At 36.6% G+C, this 20,232-nt stretch overlaps 3 protein-coding genes across 3 annotated transcripts; 2 read left to right on the top strand and 1 right to left on the bottom strand.

Moving 5' to 3' along the window:
• Positions 1–11,445: 11,445 nt before the first annotated feature.
• On the bottom strand, positions 11,446–14,323 carry fbxl15 (F-box and leucine-rich repeat protein 15). The gene is made up of 4 exons (XM_037690910.1): positions 14,293–14,323; positions 12,395–12,570; positions 11,825–12,327; positions 11,446–11,736 (listed from the first exon to the last, which is right to left on the bottom strand). Exons 1-4 carry the CDS (start codon positions 14,321–14,323, stop codon positions 11,547–11,549), a joined length of 900 nt encoding a protein of 299 aa, XP_037546838.1. The 3' UTR covers positions 11,446–11,546.
• A 47-nt stretch (positions 14,324–14,370) lies between these two features.
• Positions 14,371–15,552, top strand: gpx9 (glutathione peroxidase 9). The gene is made up of 5 exons (XM_037691112.1): positions 14,371–14,564; positions 14,646–14,739; positions 14,827–14,957; positions 15,049–15,179; positions 15,258–15,552. Exons 1-5 carry the CDS (start codon positions 14,433–14,435, stop codon positions 15,322–15,324), a joined length of 555 nt encoding a protein of 184 aa, XP_037547040.1. The 5' UTR covers positions 14,371–14,432; the 3' UTR covers positions 15,325–15,552.
• Positions 15,553–16,094: 542 nt separating this feature from the next.
• ndufb8 (NADH:ubiquinone oxidoreductase subunit B8) lies at positions 16,095–20,032 on the top strand. Its single transcript, XM_037691111.1, has 5 exons — positions 16,095–16,209; positions 16,444–16,570; positions 16,757–16,856; positions 18,381–18,536; positions 19,867–20,032. The coding sequence occupies exons 1-5, from the start codon at positions 16,119–16,121 to the stop codon at positions 19,957–19,959; spliced, it is 567 nt and encodes a 188-aa protein (XP_037547039.1). The 5' UTR covers positions 16,095–16,118; the 3' UTR covers positions 19,960–20,032.
• The last annotated feature ends 200 nt before the right edge of the window (positions 20,033–20,232 follow it).

Genomic DNA, 20,232 nt, shown 5'->3' with positions numbered 1-20,232 from the left:
GATGTCATCATGTTGTGCTGGTGCTGCAGGCATCCTTGTCACTGGTTGTCATACAAAAACAGCGTCTTTGATAGCGGTGAGTTATTTTGATGGAATGGCCGATGTCCGATATTGAACTTTAACGCTAAAATCGGCCGATAGCGTGCCAATAAAATCATGCATCCCTAGTTTGAAAGAATCTTACTGTGATTTGCAGACGTGAAAATGATTCTTCACTCCCCTCATACTGTCTTTTACACACACAGGTAATGATTCTCTGACCGGTCAGTGGTCCATCTCTACGAGCCACTAAATGGTACCAGCTTGGCTCGTTTGGTACTTCAGCCAAGGTGGTAAAAGTCTCAGAATCAGCCACTGCTGGACAATAAAGAACGACTAATTAAATTAAAATAAGGTGAAGAGAGCCTTGTACTGTAAAGGAAAAGCTTCAAGAATGATTACAGCGCAGATGTAATCACAAGCTGGAGGAATGGGAGATTGATTTAAGTTTTCTTGGATGTGCAACAAACATTTCTGACACTTCTGAGTCAAACATTGATGTTGGGTTTTAGATAAACCATTTTAATAAATTAAATTCAAGCATTTTAATTGATTTTTTTTCTACAGTTCCACCTCCAGACTTATGAGGATAAATTAAAAATTGACACAACAGTGTTATATTTCCTATAGTTAACTATAGTAGCCTATGGCTAACTAGCAATGAGTATCAGATAAATATCAAAAAGCTAAATTTTAACTAAATAAAATGTAATATTTATTGTAGATAGTTACAGGCAATTTTTTATACTTAATACATTACACTTAAACTAGCATCATAAGCTTCTACTACTGTTATTTTGTGGGTCAAAAGATTAAAAGTTTGTCCACCACTGAATGACATCCAACATATTTTACAGTATTTCAGTAATTCTGTCGTTATTTCCCACATTACAATTTACCACAAACACATTCTGCCCCCGTTTGAATTGTATGAAAGCAGAAACATTCTTTCTCTTGTAATCCTCATCTTTCTGATTCCTATTCTGTGACCTTAAAGTGTTCATACAGGACATCCTACTGACATGATGGACCAAGATTATTTCACAATGAAAAATTCTGCCCGACATGAAATTCCATTTCACACCTTTCATTTTTCTCTCACAAGCCTAATAATGGCTGACTGATTTTTTATTTTTTTTAGCCCAAAGCTGGGTCACACAACTCTCCTCTGCTGCTCAATAGATGCTGCTCGGTTAATGAAGTAACAACAAATTGGGCTGCAGACTAATTTGGAATGGCGTTCCTTGGCCCCTCTTGGCCCGTAGAGATGTGTTTCATTTTCTCTTATCAGTGATTCAGTCATGTGGGTTTACGCATGGACGCTTCTGTCTCCCCTGATCGCCACGCTAATGGAAACTTCGTTAATGTCATTAATCTATGGGCCGAGACTTGTACCAAACACATATTTTGCTGTTTGTGCTTCATTTGTTAGATAACGCTAAGAGCCTCCTTTGTATCAGAGTTTATTGAAAATGAAGTATGACACAAAAAAACAAAAACTGTTTTATGGAACTATACGGTGATTTTTAGACATTTTCAAAGGAGGTTACCTTGATTAGACCATCAGGCTAATAATAGTGTGAATGTTTATGAAGCATTCACACTATTGTGATCCATTTTTCTCCCGTACATGTTTTGTCGTCGTTCTGCAATTTCTGTGCCATTTCTACAAATCATAAATCAAAATGTTCAGCTCATTCAGGAGAAGGGTGCTATGACTTTTGGTATTGGCGCAACTTTAGCTTTTGAAAATATTTAGCCTTTTCTTCCCTATGAATTGAGCTCATTTTACATCCTTCGAATCTTTAGATCTGTTTACAACCTTTTACTGCTACTTTCACATTTTGTTCCCGTTCAGCTTCTTTTGGCTTCCTTGTCCAAATTTAAACTTTTTTCCAGCTGCTTTCAGCTAATTTCAGCTGTTTTGTTCAGCTGTTTTCGTTCAGATTCTTTCTGCTAACTACATTTTTCTGCTTCTTCTAACGTCTTTCTGCTAATTTCGGCTTATTCATTCGGTTTATTTATGTAAGTTTCAGCTTTTGCAGCTAGCAGAAAAAGCTGAAACTTGCATAAATAATGTGGAATTTGCCCCCCAAAAAAGCTCAAATTAGCTTTATGCTAATTTGAGCTTTTTTGGCTAATTCCACATTTTTTGCACTTTTTTCAACTTTTTTCAGCTTAATTTAGCAAAAATGTGCTCTCTCCACTTCCTTTTGGTAATTTAAGCTTCTTTCTGCTTTTTTTTAGCTACTTTTCAGCTGTTTTTTTATTTCAGCTTTTTTAGAGATAATTTACACTTTTTTATGCTCATTTCTGCTTTTTTCAGCAAACATGTTCTTTCTGCTTTCTTCTGCTAATTTAAGCTTGTTCTACCTTTTCAGCTACCTTTTTTTTAGCATTTTCAGCTAATTGCAGCTGTTTGCAGATAAATTCAATGTTTTGTGGTAATTTCTGCTACTTTCAGCCTAATTACCTTCTATCTGCTAATTTTAGCTCTTTTCAGCTTTTTTCCTCCTAGTTTCAATGTAATCTGCTATTTCAGCTACTTTTTAGCTGTGCTCAATTTAGCTTTTTCAGCTAATTCCACATTTTTAGCTCATTTCAGCTCTTTCCACTTCCTCCATGTAGTTTAAGCTTCTTTTTGCCTTTTCAGCTACTTTTCAGCTTTTTTTTTTCAAATTTCTGCTTTTTTTAAACTAATTTTTGAACTTTTGTGATGATTTCTGCCTATTTAAACCTTATTTAGCCAATATGTGTTCTATCTGCTTTCTTTTGATAACTTAGGTTTGTTCTTCAGTTTACATTTCAGCATGTTTTTAGCTAATTTCAGCTGTTTTTCAGCAAGTTCTTCAGCAATAAGCATTCATACTGCATTTTCGCAGGAAATGCAATTTCTTTAGGCATCAGTATATTATGAAGAAATGCAGACAAGACAGAAGTTCTGTTGTTGGAAGCACAATCAGGATTGTAACCAAGATGCCGTAAAGATTCTCTTTCTCTTAAATCTAATCTTTGGTTCCCTCCAAAGCAAAAGATGAAAAAGCATCTCTCAGCATCCGCTAAGCGTAACAAGATGTGATCTGTGATTATGCCAGAACACTGAACTCTGATCTTTGCTGCCTGGAGGACACAAGTTCAACACACAAACTCAAAATTCAGCTGCGCAGATTAGTCAGAGGGCAAAACACATCTGCCAGGATGAATCCCCATCATGCTCATTGCATGCATTTTCTCTATTAGGTAAGTCGGTGTGTTTTTATTGTCGCTAAATTGTGCGTCGCTACAAAACTTGGACCGTGGGTGTTGCTCCGAGTTGGGCGGGTGACAGAAAGCTTGAGGTCATTCAGCGAAATAGCAGGGTGAAGGTCACCTTTGAGATAGCAGGATTAAAGTGGAGGAATGTGCCCGCTTTTAAGGAAGTATTGCACGTTAAAGGCCTCTTTTTAAAAAATGCACTCATGTAGAAAATAAGAAGTAAACTGGCTGCTTTGGGGCATGCACTGTTCAAGGTGTGGTGTAAAAACCATCTATTTAAATAGTAAAGTCAAATCAGATTGTGCAAAATATTCTGAAGGACTATCTATTTTGTACTATTTCCTAAAAGCATCAAAGCTACACAAAAAGCAAAACAAATGCCAAAAGATAAGCTCATAATGAGTGCAAGTCACAAATATCCTATTATTTATTGATAAGATTATTAAGCTGCTGTGTGACATGCTTAAATGGCCTGATTATTCTTTCTTTTCTTTTGGCCGTTCCCTTCGTCAGGGGTTACCACAGCGAGCGATCTCGCACTAAGATTTGGTTATTGTTTTACACCGGAAGCCCTTCCTGATGCAACCTACCGCAGCCCACATGTGTGGAGCAGAGGGCTAGCATTTACAGTGCCCGGTCTAATTAATGGACAAAAATTTATTATTTGTAGAGTTTTTTTTGTCTTTTGAATCTTCACCCAACAACCATTTTTGTCATTTTTCCAGAGTATTGTGAAGGGATCCGCACAAAGCTGCACATAAACAACAATCACTAAAATAAATTCACTGACAAATGAATTGCACAAATTCATAAATCCTTTCCTGTTTCCACTTATCTTGGTAGATGAAGAGTAAACAGGTCATGAATGATCTTAGCAACATGGTTTTGATACTCTTTCTCTTCTGATACTCTTTCAGGTCTCTCTTGTAAATGAGTCCTCGAAGCTCAATGGGATTTACCTGTCTAAATAAAGGTTGAATGAAAAAACTCTGATAATTTAATATTTATCACAAAAATGCCGACATAAACACGTGAATTGAAACTAATGTTCCTGTCTTGTGCACCCAGTAATGAAGAAAGGGTTAACATACATGTTCAAATTCTGAATATGTATTTTTTTTATAGGCTGACAATACATCAGCGTTTAAATTTATGTGCGGTATAATAATCTTTTTAAATAGGTCCTCATATCCCTAATACTCAAACCAAACTTATAGTTCATCAGCCTTTTCCACAAGTACATTCCCACTTTAAAAATCTATTTAAATTGAGCTGCACAGATTTTAAACACACGTGTTCAATCATGCCGATTTTAAAACCCAACGTTATTTCCTGCTTGGTTGATTGACGCTCACAAAGGCACTGTAATGTTGTCATTAGTTATGCTTCTCTGGTGACCAAAAGATGGATCCTTAAGTCCCGGGATCCAATAAGTTTGTATATGAATGGTTGGAGGAGATAAACTACATCAAATAAATGAAATAACTGATGGAAGACGAAGGGAAGGCCTCTTAATTAAAAATATGAAAATGAACAAAATCTCTGACAGTACTTGTTTTTTGTTTTTTTTTGGACCTTGTGAACGGCTGTAGTAAATTTTTTTACATCTTAAAAAAAATAAAGAAAGAAACTTTATTTGGCCTGGGAGGAGTTCTCAATCAGTTACTGGTTGTTCTAGTGAGCAGGATCTGGTTATTACTCAATTAATAGTGTGAATGTTTATGAAGTATTCACACTATTGTGATCCATTTTTTCTTCCATACGTTCTTCGGCATCTTTCTTGCTCCACAGTTCAGCTCGTTCAGGAGAAGGATGCTACGATTTTTGGTATTGGTGAAACTTTAGCTTTTTCAGATATTTAGCCTTTTTTTCCTTTTTTTTTTTTTCCTCATAGAAAATTAATTGAGCTCATTTTACATCCTTCATATCTTTAAATTTGTTTACAACCTTTTGACTGCTCCTTTCACATTTTGTTCCAGTTCAGCTTCTTTCAGCTTCCTTGTGCAATTTTTTTAAATTCAGCTAATTTTGTGCTTCTTCTAACTTCTTTCTGCTATTTTCATCTTGCTTTGCTCCGTTCGGCTTATTTCTGCATGTTTATGCTTTTTCTGATATTTCAGCTTCTATTTAACCGTTTATATTAAATTTAACTTTTTTGGCTAATTCCACATTTTTTGCACTAATTTCAACTTTTTTTCTGCCCAATTCAGCAAAAATGTTCTCTTTCCACTTCCTTCTGGTAATGTATGATCCTTTCTTCTTTTTAGCTACTTTTCAGCTGTTTGTTTTTTGCTAATTTCAGCTTTTTTCAGAAATTTTCCACTTTGTTCTGCTAATTTCTGCTACTTTCAGCCTAACTGGGCAAACAAGTTCTTTCTGCTAATATAAACTTGTTCTACCTTTTTAGTATTTTTAAGCTATTTTCAGATAAATTTATGTTTTTCATGGTAATTTCTGCTTCTTTCTCCCTTGCCTTTCTGCTAATTTCAGCTTGTTATGTTCCTTTCAGCTTAATTATGCTATAGTTTCAACTACTTCTGCCTTTTCAGTTACTATTTAGCTCATTTATATTAATTTGAGTGTCTTTCTGCTAATTCCTCATTTCAGCTCTTTCTTTCTACCCTCCTGGTAGTTTAAGCTTTTTTCCGCCTTTCCTCTCAACCATTTTTTGCTAATTTCAGCTTTTTTCTTCACTGCTTTCCTATTTTTTCTGCTGGTTTCTGCTTATTTAAACTTGTTTCAGCAAATGTGTTACTTCTGCTTTCTTCTGTTAATGTAGGCTTGTTCTTCCATTTCAACTACATTTCAACATGTTTTGTTTTTTTAGCTAATTTCAGCCGTTTCTCCAAACTGCAAGTTCATCCGCAATAAGCATTCACACTGCATTTTCATAGGAAATTCAATTCATCTAGCTATTGTTGCTTTAGAAATGCTGTTAAAGCTTGTTTTTATAAATAATTATTTTAAACAAACTGTATGTGAGCTTATTTTGTATATTTTCATGTAAAAAAAACAAGATCTTAGGATAGTTATTTGGTTGTTTGCACCAAGTCATCCTTTAGGACATGAAGACAAAAACACCAGGTTTAATGCAGTTAAAAACAAGACATATAATGACAAATGTGAATATTTACATTTGCAAACATTGTTTTCATTTATTTTTTTATTGCTGTTTTTGTTAGAGCAGAAATGTGTATTTTTTTTATATTATTATCATGAAATACATTTGAAATAAAAGGGAACAAACATCCATTTGTTTTATTCCGAGGCTCTCCTATCGAGCACTGAGCGAGAGGAAAGGTCACCAGTTTACCTCAGAGCAAACACCGAGACAAAAAGTTTGTTTAAAAATGAAATCAAAAGAAGATTGTGCAGTTCAACAGATGGATTAAAGTTAAATTCATCAATTGTTTTAAAGTTAAATACCACTAATCTGTTGCTGCTGTTTTTTTCTGATTGACAGCTTCAAAGAATGAAAACGTCTAACCCCTTTAAGTTTTTAGTTTTGGTCAAAACTGCTAACTTGTCTTTTGGCTGCAGTAAACTGGGATTTGTTTATTAATTTTTTCTGATAAGTGTTGTCTTCCACTTCTATTTACAGAGGACCCAGCTATAATGTTTTACCTTTAATCTTGGATTCAGATTCATTTGTCTTCGCAGACTTTGTGTCCAAAAATTTGTTCTGATTTCAACCCAACTCCTAAACCAAAGTTTACATATAGTTTTCAAACCACCAAGTTCTTTTTGTGCCTCTTCTCTAGACTCACCTTGAATCCATGCACTTCATGAAAGAACCATGCTTTGAAGCTTTTTCTTGTTCAAACAAAGTTCTGATGAAACCTTACTGCTGGCAGCACGACCGTTCATACGCGTGAGCAGCAACATTGTTGGATGGTTTAGGTTTGATCAAAGCTGTGAGAATGTGTTGCAGATGGGAGGTCGTGTGAATTTGTGTGACTCTAAACACACATTTGGAGAATAGTCTAACACTAAATATATACCGTGAAACACACTTTTTTGCACGTTTCAGGCAGTTGTAATATTCTGTGTAACTGTTGGTTTAAATACCAGGTATACAAAACTTAATATCATATTTTAACTTCTGTTGCACTAATAAAATCTGTTGATTTAAATAATGGAGAAGTTAGTTAGTTTTTTAAAAAAAAGGGTCATTAGGAGTGCTGCAGCACCCTCTGCACCCCTGCTTCCTGTGACCTTGGGCTTGAATATGAGCACAGTTCGTCAGAAAATTAAAGAAACTCGGACAAAATTGGAATAGCGATCCCAATTTTGTGGCAGAGAGCAGATTTAAATATTTTAGTGAAACAAACAATATAATAAAAAAATAATATAAAGTGTTTTTTTTTTTTTTTTTAATTGGGCGCATCCAAACCCAAAAATCCCTGCGTATATGAATCAAGCGCTGCTGTGAAAATTTGCAAAGATAAACTAAGACAGTGCTGATGCTTGAACTTCAATTAAAAAGAACAGAAACATTGTAATCGTGTTTTTTTTTTTTTAGCTTATATTACATCAGTTGAGATAAAATAATTACTTATTTGGATCCCGACACACACAAGGTGAACTCACACGCCCCGGAGCAACATCTGGAAGACCCTCTGTCAGCAAGGACTTTGTGAAAGACTAAACTCAGATTTATTCATTCTTTTAATAAGTTCAATATATTACGCAGCGCCTGGAGCCAAAGCTGCATCATGAATTGAATGAACCAACTTCATTGTTGCGCCCCGGTATAAAATGATCAGTTGCTATTGATCAATAATTTAGACAAGTGCCAGATTATTGACAGGAAGACAAAATATGTTTGGCCGACTATGTTTGAGAAATCCCCCCCATACACTCAATCACTGGAACAGAAATTGCTCCATGGAATATAATATTGCAGCAATGTTTCTTTTCCCTCCTGCAGATCAATGCTAATTGAGGTTCTGGATGATGAATGTAGCCTGAAATATTTTTTTAACCCGCCGAATGCTGCTTCGCAACAAGAAACGTAGCCTGGTGGGCTCCTGCTCCATGATGCTAGGAGGTATTTAGGCTGAAACTGACCGTTTCATACTTTTTATGTGGTGACGTTTAATGCACAACCTTTCACCTTTGGATTTTAGTACTGTATAAAAAGCAAGGAATAAAAACAAACAGCTTTGAGGAGCATCCTGATGGGAATAGCAGCAAAATATGATAAAAGCATCCAACAGACGGATGCTGTTTGATCCCTGAAGTCCTCCAAACTGTGCACAATTCAGTTTGTGGCCGGCGCGCAGCAGATGGGGTAAATCATGCCATCATGTGGAAAATAGACCTGTTGTGTTGTCACAGAGACAAGATCCAGTAAAGTGTGCCAAGTGGACCACCAGAGGAAACTGCAGGACGCTGTGGCAACAGGAGGAAGCTCTTCTGTTGCATCCGAAGAGATAACAAGATCCTCAAGTTCAGCTGTCACAACGTGTTAGGCAGGTGAGTTTATTTACTCAACATCACTGGAATATAAAACTTTTTTTTATACTTATACTGTTGTATCCATGCAATACAACTATAATGTCTGTAATTATCGGTTGTTTAAAAAAAAAACTAATGCAAGCTTCTAATAAAATAAAAACAAAGTGAAACATTTTTGACTCATTGCTGCCACCAAGTGTCACTTTAAGTTATAAATTCTTAATCCAAGATGAATAACATGAATATATGGAGTTGTGTTTAATATTTAAAACTACTAAGCTAGAATATTTATCCTAGTGCCAATAATTAAAATATATAGTATTTTTTTAACCTCTGTTGAAAATCTTAATGCCGCACTTTTCCTATTTTTTTATTATTTTAGTAATGTTTTCAAATCTAGCCCAACCCAACCTGGTTGGAATAATAAAAAAAAACATGTCATAACAACTGCTTTTTAAGTATTAACAACTATATTAATAACTCATTTATATATCTTAGCCACTTATAAAAGAAAATGTATTGTAAATTGGTACCAATTTAGAAAAAACCACTGTAGAGGGTTTTTTTCTAAAAATAAAATAAAATAAAATAAAATACAAGAATGAGCTTTTGATCAGTATTTGATCTCGAATCTCCATCGGACTAGACTGTGTGAAAACTAAATAACTTAATATCTCTTATATTCTTGCAACCATGTTTGAGCATGGTGCACGGTGGCACAACGGGTAGAGCTGCTGCCTCTCAGCAAGCAGGTCCCCGGTTCACATCCCAGTCCGGGGGCCTTTCTGGGTGGAGTTTGTGTGTTCTCTCTGTGCATGGTTTTCTCCGGTTTCCTCCCACAGACCAAAAACGTGCATGTTAGGCTGATTGGTGACTCTAAATTGTCCCTAGGTGTGAGTGAGAGAGTGAATGGTTGTTTGTCTCATTTGTCTCTCTGTGTCCCTGTGATGGACTTGCGACCCGTCCAGGGTGTACCCCACCCCTCGCACAGTGATTGCTGGACGTGGGCACCGGCGACCCCCGTGACCCAAAACGGAATAAATGGGTAAAAGATAATGGATGGATGGAACTTCAAGTGTTACATCATTTTCAACCCCCTTTTTGGCATCTGCATTTGGTAGTGAGCCAAACTGACAAACACCATGCAGAATAACGTATTTTAATCCCACAGCAGAGAAAGCTGTGTAGCCTCTGAAAAATAATATTGTATTGGTATCTGTTATCGGCCAAATAAGTTTTAACATATTGCCATATCATATATCGGCCAAAAATCCAATATTGTGTATCCCTAATTTTTAGTTTTGGTCAGTTGGCACTTTTATTTAATAACAACTACCTACTTATATTATTTTGTGTCCTTGTCAAAAGTCCCATCTCCTCCCTTTCATTTGCTCACAATAAAAAAAAATGCATACCTACGTTAATAGCATGAGCAGCCAGAGTAGAAACAGGTCCATTCAGCATGGGGCTCTCTTAGAAAGCTTATTTCAAATTATCCATTTCACCTCAGTTCATCTTTTACTTTCTGTCCATAAGAAGGCGGCAGCACGTCTGGATTTTGTTCATATATGACTTTTAATCACAAGAACATTACCTTTTGTTGAAGTAAAGCCGAGTCGCACTGCAGCATTGTGTGGGTGTTTTGATAGTGCTTTTATTCTTTACAGATTCAACTGTGCAGCAGAACACTGACAAGTCATTTTTAGGTGGCATTTTTACATTTCGTACATAATTCATGAACTGTGTGACAGAACAACGGCATTTCAGCACGTTCCTATAAAATCTATTTAGAGACTTAGTGGGAATCAGTCTTAAATTCAAAGTACTAAGGCTATGCATATACAGATGATGTGGTTTAAAGGGTCACTTCATTCACATCACAAATATTATATATTCATCAAGTCATTGAGTATCTGTACTCTGGAAGAAAGCGTACATTTATTTGGAAACTGATAAAAAGAGCTGATAAAAGTGAGGTTAAGACCAATTCAGGAAAATGTAGGCAGCAACTGCATTTTCCTTTAATGCTGTTAAAGTTAGCAAAAAAAATCAAAGTAGTGCAAATTATGAAACCTTAAAAAATAGCACATAAAATGGACATAAGTGGTACATTAGAAAATGTTTCTGCATGATTTTGGATGAGCCGACGCCATTAAGACGGTAAAAACATGCAAAATGATACGTTTAATGAAACGCAAACTTTTCTAGAATGTTTCTAAACGAAACAAAACAATTGCTTTGCATTTTGTTTTAACAATAGAACACGTTGAACTTTGGTTAAAATGCTGTTTCTATAAAGCCACATTGTTACAACAGCGAGCGATTGAGGAAATAAGTGCAGCTTGGACAAGAGGCAGCAAAGCTGAAAAAAAAAAAAAAGTGTTCATGGTTCCTTCTTTGATTTGCAAAACCAAGCGACATCTTAAATTTCTTATACTGGTCACGCACCAGTGATTTATTTTTTTCACGTCCTCATTTTTAGTCACAGACTTGTGAAAACATCACATTCACGTCTTCCTGAAGCAGTTTTTTTTAATAAACCATGTGATTGATGCAGCTTTAAGTGACAGCTGTTAGTCACCTGCAACAAAGTAAACGACAAGCTGAAACCAACTGAACGACTGGCAACGAGCTTGTCAAAGACTAGTGATAAACAGATTCAGCTCGAGTTGTAGCTCTCTTTTCAAGACAAATGTGTTTAGGAATATGTGAGAAAGGCATACAGTTCGAACAAATACTGCCGTTCTTTCATACCTGTGCGCGCCTGTTGGGCAGATGTGTTCCCCCTGTGGCTAAATCTGGAGGTTGATAAAAGGGGCAAACCCCAGCACGTCTTGAAGAAGCACCAGAGCTCTTTGTAAAGGTGGCTCGACATCAATCACTACATTGCGCTTCCGCAGCGGATCAAGACTCGACTCTGTCACATTGTGACAGTGATTCACCCTCAGGGACTGCAGTTTGGGGCAATACTCCGCAAGAGTCCTGTGAGTGCAGCAAGCAGGAAAGTTTATGGATTAATGACTAAGAGGTTTGGCAACAAGTCTGCACTTGAAAATAAAATATAATGTACCTGATGGACTGGTTTCTGACCCGCAGACAACCTGTCAGGTCCAGCTGCTCCAGACCCCTGCAGTTCTTTGCCACCTCTTCCACTGACTCATCCGTAATGTTGGCATTGACTGCCAACGATAGGGACTTCAACTCCGAACACTTTCTGACCATGTAGCAGATGGCGTCGTCTTTCAGCTGGCGGCAGGCGGTGAGGTCGATCGACTGGAGCCCCCTGCAGTGGTCAGCCAGGCTGCGCAGGGACAGGCTGTCCACCCACTCACAATGTGCCAGGCCAAGATGCTGCAGATGCGTGCAGCTTAAGGACACAGCCACCAGGGAGTGGCGGGTAAGACAGGAGCAGCCGCTCATGTCCACCCTCTGCAGATGCTGATTCTGGCCAATGACGGGCAGCAACTCCTTGTCTGTGACCCAGTTGGAACAATTCTGAAGTGACAAGTTCTGCAGAACTTTATTGTCCTTTAACATGTTGCAAAATGCCTCTTTGGGGATGCATGGTCCTATCTGTAAAGAAAGCAATAAACTCTGGAACTGTGCATGTTATCAGAAACCTGTTTTAATCACTACTTACTAGTGAAACATTAAAAGTCCTGCAGTTGGCGAGGTACACCTGGACGAGGCTGTGGAACTGCCTGCTCACTCTCTGGAGGTTGACGAGCTGCTGGAGTGGTAGATGGGACAGAACGTGTGGGACGAGCACATCCTCCCAGGGCAGGTCCAACAGATGACATCTGCAGGAGGGCAAACCTTACAGCTGAACTTTGACACAACGCAGCGCTTTAACAAAAACAGCCACATATATGACAAATAACAATAAATATTTAAAACGATTCAAGTTAGCAATGGAAAGTGTTGTCACTACAACACAATTTAATATGTTACAGAATGGGACAAGCTAGACTTCACGAGCTGTTATTCCTCGCGAGCTATAACTGTTAGCCGATTAGCTAGACAGCCGGGTTAACCAATTCAGCTATTTTTATAAATAAAACTCCTCTTTAAAGACACTTACGTCTGCGCCTTGGCTTCTGCCTCCATTATGAGCCGGTTATGTTATACAACGTTTACAAGGACGCGTTGTTCTGTATTTAGATGCCAAAGCAGCATATTTTGCTTTAGCATCTTGCAAAGCGTTTGAGGCGTAACCTAAATCACATGGTGCCTTCGCTGACAGTCGAAATAATGACTTCAAAATGCGAATGTGACTCGAATACCTAAAGTTTTTTAATTTTCTTATATTTTCTCCGTTAAGAAGAGCTAAAAATATATAGTAACGCGTTAAAATTGAGTAATAACTATAGATTGCATCTGTAGATGTGTTTAAGAAAAATAAAGCAGCAGTAGCACGAAACTAGGTTTTTGACTTTGAAAAAAAAAAGTAAACTTACATTACTTTATTTTTTAGGTAAATTTCAACAAGTTGTTACTTAGGTACAAAAAAAGTGGTATTCATTGTTGCTTTGACAGATTATTGCACAAATTAACTACTGTCATTAGCATTTACAGTGAGCCTCTGAACGCAACAGTCGTAATTTTCAGTTATAGGCCCGAACCGTTAAATTAAATAATTAAATTCAGTTCAGTTTATTTATATAGTGCCCAGTCACAACAGAAGTCATCTCAGGATACTGAAGAGAAACATTCATATCTAAAAACAATAAGTTCACAGAAACATTCATAGATTTTCTTTATCTATTTAAAATTATGTAATCTAATCCGAATACACGCGGAGAACTCTGATAGAATACCTCTAACTCAAATAGAACAGATACATATCTATGCAAGTGTTCAAAAATCTGATGGAGTGCTGCTTGTTATTGTAAAATTTTCACAGGGTAAACTCTATATCCTTTTTCTAAATAAAAATATTTGTATTATTATTATTCATTAAAAACATATGCACAATATTTCTATTGTGATGATGCATGTGGAAAATAATTACCATTTTAAAGCTGTAAACTGAATCAAATGAGTAGTACATTTGCTTTATCCATAAAACTTGTTACCACCCACATCAAAAAATAATAATAAAAAATGAAGTGCTGATCAATTAGAAACAACACATCCACCCACCATTACTGTATCTACTGTTTGTTACATTATAAAATGTGTGCGGAGTTCACTTCTTCTTTCGGCTTTTCCCTCTTCAGGGGTCGCCACAGCGAGTCATCCTCCTCCACCTCACTCTGTCCTCTGCATCCTCTGTCCTCACTCCAACTACCTCCATGTCCTCTCTAACTGCAACCATATATCTCAGAGCAGGGTTCACCGTGGACCAAAATAAACATCATGTTGTGACTATAGCTGTCATTTCCTGATGATGCTGGTTTTTCGTCACACTTACAGAGTCAAGGAAGGTTTAAACCTCCAATGACTAATTTGGATTTTTAGTGACCCAGCTCCAAAGAGTTTGTTTTATTTGAAGTGCTGCTCTTCCTGGTACATGTGTCGAACAGTTAGCCACCTCACCTCTGCTCACATGAACAATGAAGTCAGTCATGCTGAACAATTGCTGACCCATGAATTATATTTCAGTGAATGAGACAAGCCAACAGGGTCGCCGCGTGAATACTCACTCCTGCTGTCCGTGTACAAGTTGAAGAACGAGCATGGCGAGCAAATCAATCTATGATTTCTTTGCAGAGACTTTGGATGGAGAGCAGATTCCTCTGAGCACCTACAGAGGAAAAGTGCTTCTTATTGTTAATGTGGCCACCTTCTGAGGATCAACAATAGAGGAGGTGATTCTTACTGATTACATGTAGACTAAATTACTCTGGCTAAGCTTAACGGAAATGTTTTTCTGTGTCGTATTTTCCCAGTACCATCGACTGAATGCACTGATGGAGATGTTTGGCAACCTCAACTTCACTGTTTTAGGATTCCCCTGCAACCAGTTTGGTCTTCAGTCACCAGGTAGAGATCTCTTCCATCACCATATTATATTTGAACAATGTGTGAATATAGATACGTATTATAGCAAATTTACATGTATCTTTTCAGAGGTGAATGAGGAAATGCTCAATATTCTGAAGTATGTGAGACCTGGTGGTGGGTTTGTGCCAAAGTTTCCCATGTTTTCCAAAGTTGAGGTGAATGGGTTAACTGAAGAACCTCTTTTCACATACCTAAAGGTATAGTTAAGAACTTAAAATGGTTAACAGTAAACAGATTCAGTATATTTGCTGACAGCACTGCAGCACTGTATCTTTTTATTCTCCGCAGGAATCACTGCCATTTGTAAATCCTGTTATTGGAGACATCAAGAAGTTCTATTGGTCCCCAATTAATGTTAATGACATTAGATGGAACTTTGAGAAGTTTTTAATCAATGCAAATGGGATGCCCTTCAAAAGGTAAGGCTGTCAACTACAAATTTCAAGTAGGTTAAACCCATCGTTTGATACTTTTTGACATATTCCTTTTTGCTACAGGTATGAACTTCACTCCCCCACTGATGAAGTCGAGAAGGATATAGCAACACTTCTCTCATGGACGTGACTTGATCTATCATCGGTGGCAGAATGACGACCCCTCAGTAAATGCACATGTGCACCTGAGATGGATCTGATGAGAAAAGGAACATGTGTCAGTGCTTCAGTGCATTCAGTCTGAGTGCAAGTTCCTTTCAGCCACTTGGGTTTTCTTGTTACTTTTACATTTCTCAAGAAATCAAAATGTCCAAAAACCAAATTAAACACAATTAAAATATGCTCATGGTCATTGTTACGTTTGTCTTTACTGTTATTGTGTTATTATTGCTTCATTATGACAGATAATTATTTGAAATGTACCACTTTATGGCTAAAAAGAACTATACTATGATTAAGAGGTCTTTATGTGGATAACTTCAAGTGAAGCACTCCACATGATTAAGTAAAAAACATTTAAGGAGGACATTGTTTAATACACCAGAATATAAAGCTTACATAAAGAATTATAGAAAATTAAACAAGGAGAAGTAAAGGCAAGAATAGCTTATTCAACATGTTTGGTAAGGATATTGCCCTATGTTCTTAGCTAAAAGTCTTACTTGACAAAGAGCGTTTTTAGTAATCAAGGTGGAGTATATGTCAAACAAACAAAAAGCTTTATAAAATTGTCTCAACGTTTTACCATAAAAGTCCAGTAAAAAAAAAAAAAAAAACAACAACATAAAAAATAAAACAGGATTACAGGAACAGACTGTCTTGAACGTTTTCTCCGTTTTAGTAAACTTGGCCCTTACCGCGGCCCATACTTCTGCAATCGCGCATGCGTCGTTTCATTCTGTCTGACAGCAGCAGCCAGTAAACATGGCTGGTGTTGGTTTCCGACGCTTGGCAAAAACTCTCGCTAAGGGGAAAGGTTCTGGCCTTTCAGCCCTTTTATCTGGATCTAGAGCAGGTAAGTTCTGTTTTATGTCGTGCGTAAAGTCTGTGCTAAATAGCATTATTGAAAGATATTTCCATAATATTTAATTTAAAGACCCTAGATGTAACCTTGACATGCTAATGTTAGCGTTGGCTAGCTGAGCGCCTTCGGCCAGAGGGAAACGCTGAGTTTATTTTATTCGTTTGAGCATTGCAGGAATATAATCGCTGTTTGCTGTCATAATATGTGCATTTGTCGCTGCTTTAGCCTCGGAATTGTCAAAGGACATGCTGCCTGGTCCATTCCCAAAGACTCCAGTGGAGAAAGCTGCCGCTGCTAAAAAGTACAATATGACGATTGAGGACTATAAACCATTTCCGGATCATGGCGAGGGGTGAGTTTTATTCTAAAAAAAAACAACTTTTTTCATCTTGTAACTTTTTAATGCACTAATTATTTCCGTAACGTTGCTGCAAGTGAAGAAAGTAAAACACATTGCATTCATGTTTGTGCAATTATCAATGTAGGCACGAAAGCACAAAATCTGTTGTAACTAGATTGAATCATTATGTTTTTGTAGTTATGGTGACTACCCGAAACTACCAGACAAGTCTCAACATGAGAAAGACCCCTGGTACCAATGGGACGACCCTTACTTGAGGAGGAACTGGGGAGAGCCAGTAAGAAGCTGATGGTTTTTACGGCTAGAAATGTAGGGTGGTGGTGTCCTTGATTAATCACAAAAATCTTGAGAATTTAACAATGCATATGTTGATGCAATGTATGCTTATCTGAAGATCTATTAGTCACAACTGAAATTTATACCAATTAACATATGATTACTTTGTGTTTGTGAACATTTCACCATCGTCACCTTTATTTAACCAGATAAAACCCATTGAGATCAAGGTCTCTTTTCCAAGAGTGACCTGGCCAAGATGCTAGCAACAAACATCATAAAAGATGAATCAAAACAATTAAAGATATAGGCTAAAGCAGCTCACAGTTTTTTTTCTTCTTCTAATGTAATCTGGAAGTCTACTTGTTTTTAATCCTAATGCATCTAAGGGTGTTAGTATTTACACCTGAGCTCACAAATCATAATAAATATTCTATTTAGACTGTCAATATAACATAAAAATACCTGTTTAGTGCTTTTCAGGACCTTTTTGTACTGGCAGAAAAGCTTGGAGCAGTCCGATCATGAAGATTAGAACATTTGAAAGTATCCAGGAGTGATTGGTAAAATGATGGTAGAAATGCATTTATTTTTTGGTAGATGAGATGTCTAAGATACAAGTTTACTTGGTACAAATATCATAGTTGGTATCTGCAGTCTGAAGATTAAGTGAATACCTCAGACTTATTGTTCTTAGGCCTGTTCTTTAGTTTTGCAGAGTTCGCCCACTGACTGAGGCTACTATCATAAGAGAATGCCGTTTGCAGATGTGCCTGTTTTTTCTTTATTCACCACAGAAGTGGAACCAAAAGCAGCAACATTTGAACCAAGATCAACAAAAAAGTTAACAACAACTGAAACATAATTTTTTTCCAGTACTCCAATGGGTCTGCTGTTTGAAGGAAAAAAATCTTTGCCATTCTACTACCTTGTTATTCATCATTTACGAGTTCGACACAAAGAAGAAGAATGATTGATAAAAGATAAATGAGTCAAACAAATTATTACATAAAATTAAATGTATAGCTGAATATTGGACCCAATAATATAATCATTTAGGTGCTATATTTTTAAAAACGTGACAACTAAAAATTTGGCTTCTTGTCTAAATTTCAGTCTTTGCTTCCTAAATATTTTGTATTTATGAATTAACAGTATGTATAAGTATGCATCGCTATTAATTGTTTTAATGGTGTTTTGATTTCTTAAAAGGATAGTTACTACATATATTATAATTGACTATTATGATATAGAACATGTCGTTATATAGTTTCTTGTCTGAGTATTATTTGAAAAAGCAATGCCTTGACTTCAATGGGTGTTTCTTATAATCTAATAATGATCTAGATTATCACTTTAAACCTGAAGTACATACAGCATTGCTTTTTATATTTTGGATATTGTAGAGTTATAAAAACACATTTTTCACTGAAAGCAGAGCTTTTATGCAGTCACAATTACACTTAAAAATTAAAACAGTTTGAGATTGCTAATGACAGCAAAACCACTTCTTAATTTTTTACAGATGCACTGGGATTTTGACATGTACTGCAGAACCCACGTGGATACAACTCCAAGCCCTGTGCCATGGTCGTCAATGTGCAAACAACTGTTTGGTTTCATTGGGTTAATGTTGGTTATGTTCTACTTTGGGGAGAAATTCCCATGCTATCAACCTGTTGTAAGTACACACATTATTAAAAAAACATTATTATTATGTATCTAATCAAATTTAGTTTCTTAGGTTTACAAGACTAGCTTTGGCATAGGGACATGGACATGCATGGACAATATCTGTTTTGCTCAACAACTGTGACCTTGGTGTTCTAATGTGGCTTTGAATAGTGAGTAGTCTCCCAATGACAGAGATTGTAAATATAAACTGCCAGAATAATCTTCCTTTGAAGGCTGGCTAGCTCACCCTTAGAAATAGACCGTAGAGGTTGTTTATTTGGGACGATTTCAAGAGTAGAATCGCAACTGTTCTGTATCTAATAGAGCCCATCAAGGTACAAGTGCTGTGTTTCCCCTACTATTATCCAAGGAGGGCACCCCACCCTGTCAGCAGGACCGAGCACCCCTGCCTACCAAATCCCCCCTCCTCCCAGCAACTTTTAGTCAGTGCCGAAGGTACCAAAAGCTGGCTATTTTCTGAGACGCTGAAGTTTGGTTTGTCATTATTTGTAAGCCATAATCATCAAAATTACAAGAAATGAAGGCTTGAAATATTTCACTCTTTGTAATGAATCTATGTAGTATACACGTTTCACTTTCTGAAATGACTGACAAAAGATGTAACTTTCACAATATTCTAATTTTTTGAGGCACCGAAGTTTGTTTTTTCATTATTTGTAAGCCGTCAAAATTACAAGAAATGAAGGCTTGAAATGTTTAACTCTATTATGTATATTGAATCTGTGTACCATAATTCATGAGTTTCACTTCCTGAAATGATTGACCAAAGAAATGTAACTTGTTCCACAATATTCTAATTTTTTGAGATGCACCTGTAGTTTGGGCTTCTGATAAGGATTACTTTTGAATGTCTCACTGGTGAGGCATTTTTATAACATGTTCAACTGAGTGCAAACTTAGAATTGGTGGGTACATTTTGTCTTAACTGCTAGCTTGCTTGTAAATGTTTTGTGTCTCCATGAAAGAGGTTGATATGAAAAAGGAGGTTTGAAGATCTTTGTTTTAGACTGTTTTCACCATGACTCTTTCCTGGAGGGGCAACAGAAAAGATAGATGGTTATTTTGAACTAGTGATTATAAAATGATTCTTAGGGGGTTACAGATGTATTAATCCTGAATGATATATACACTTTTTGGATTTTTATTTTAAATCACACAGGTACAAAGCATCCAGATTTTATAAGGGGGTGTGTTGAAATACTACTTTTTTGTGTTGTGCAACTTTTACAGATAATCCTGGTTTTGATTTGTGTCTTTATTTTTTCCATTTATTTCTGTACACATTTTCATTAAAATTTCTCTCTTTTTTTTTTTAGGCTCCAAAGCAATATCCCTATAACAACCTGTACTTGGAGAGAGGAGGAGATCCTGCAAAACTACCAGAAGAAGTTAAAAATTATGAAATCTAATTCATAAAATACAATCCTACTTGTGTACATATTTCTGGCAAGAATAAAGACTTACGTTAAACCTTTAAAATCATCATCTGTGTGGCTGTTGGTTTTTAAGTGTAAAGAATGTCAGATTGTCAAAATACTTTTTTTTTTCTCACAGGAAAGTCAAAGTGTAAGTTACATTGTCATTTATTTAAAAAAAACCAATTGTGTATTTGTTGGAACGCTGATGGTTGTAGGCCACTTCTCCCACTGCTAGATGAAAAATGACCCTGTCGGCTACCGTAG

Source organism: Nematolebias whitei, chromosome 17 (assembly GCF_014905685.2).
Source record: "Nematolebias whitei isolate Nwh7 chromosome 17, NemWhi1, whole genome shotgun sequence".
NCBI lineage: Eukaryota > Metazoa > Chordata > Actinopteri > Cyprinodontiformes > Rivulidae > Nematolebias > Nematolebias whitei.
The sequence above is the reverse complement of the archived record's forward strand: the minus strand, read 5'-3'. Positions and strand labels throughout refer to the sequence as shown.

Bases quoted from the DNA above. Each gene is read 5' to 3' on its own strand.
- fbxl15 (XM_037690910.1), bottom strand. From the start codon at position 14,323: ATGACTGACTTCATTGTTCATGTGAGCAGAG. The intron at 12,571-14,292 runs GTGAGGTGGCTA...TTCAGCTGTAAG, and splicing joins CATTGTTCATGTGAGCAGAG to GTTTGCCCTCCTGCAGATGT. The intron at 11,737-11,824 runs GTACATTATATT...CTGCACTCACAG, and splicing joins GTCAGAAACCAGTCCATCAG to GACTCTTGCGGAGTATTGCC.
- ndufb8 (XM_037691111.1), top strand. From the start codon at position 16,119: ATGGCTGGTGTTGGTTTCCGACGCTTGGCAAAAACTCTCGCTAAGGGG. The intron at 16,210-16,443 runs GTAAGTTCTGTT...TCGCTGCTTTAG, and splicing joins TTTATCTGGATCTAGAGCAG to CCTCGGAATTGTCAAAGGAC. The intron at 18,537-19,866 runs GTAAGTACACAC...TTTTTTTTTTAG, and splicing joins TCCCATGCTATCAACCTGTT to GCTCCAAAGCAATATCCCTA.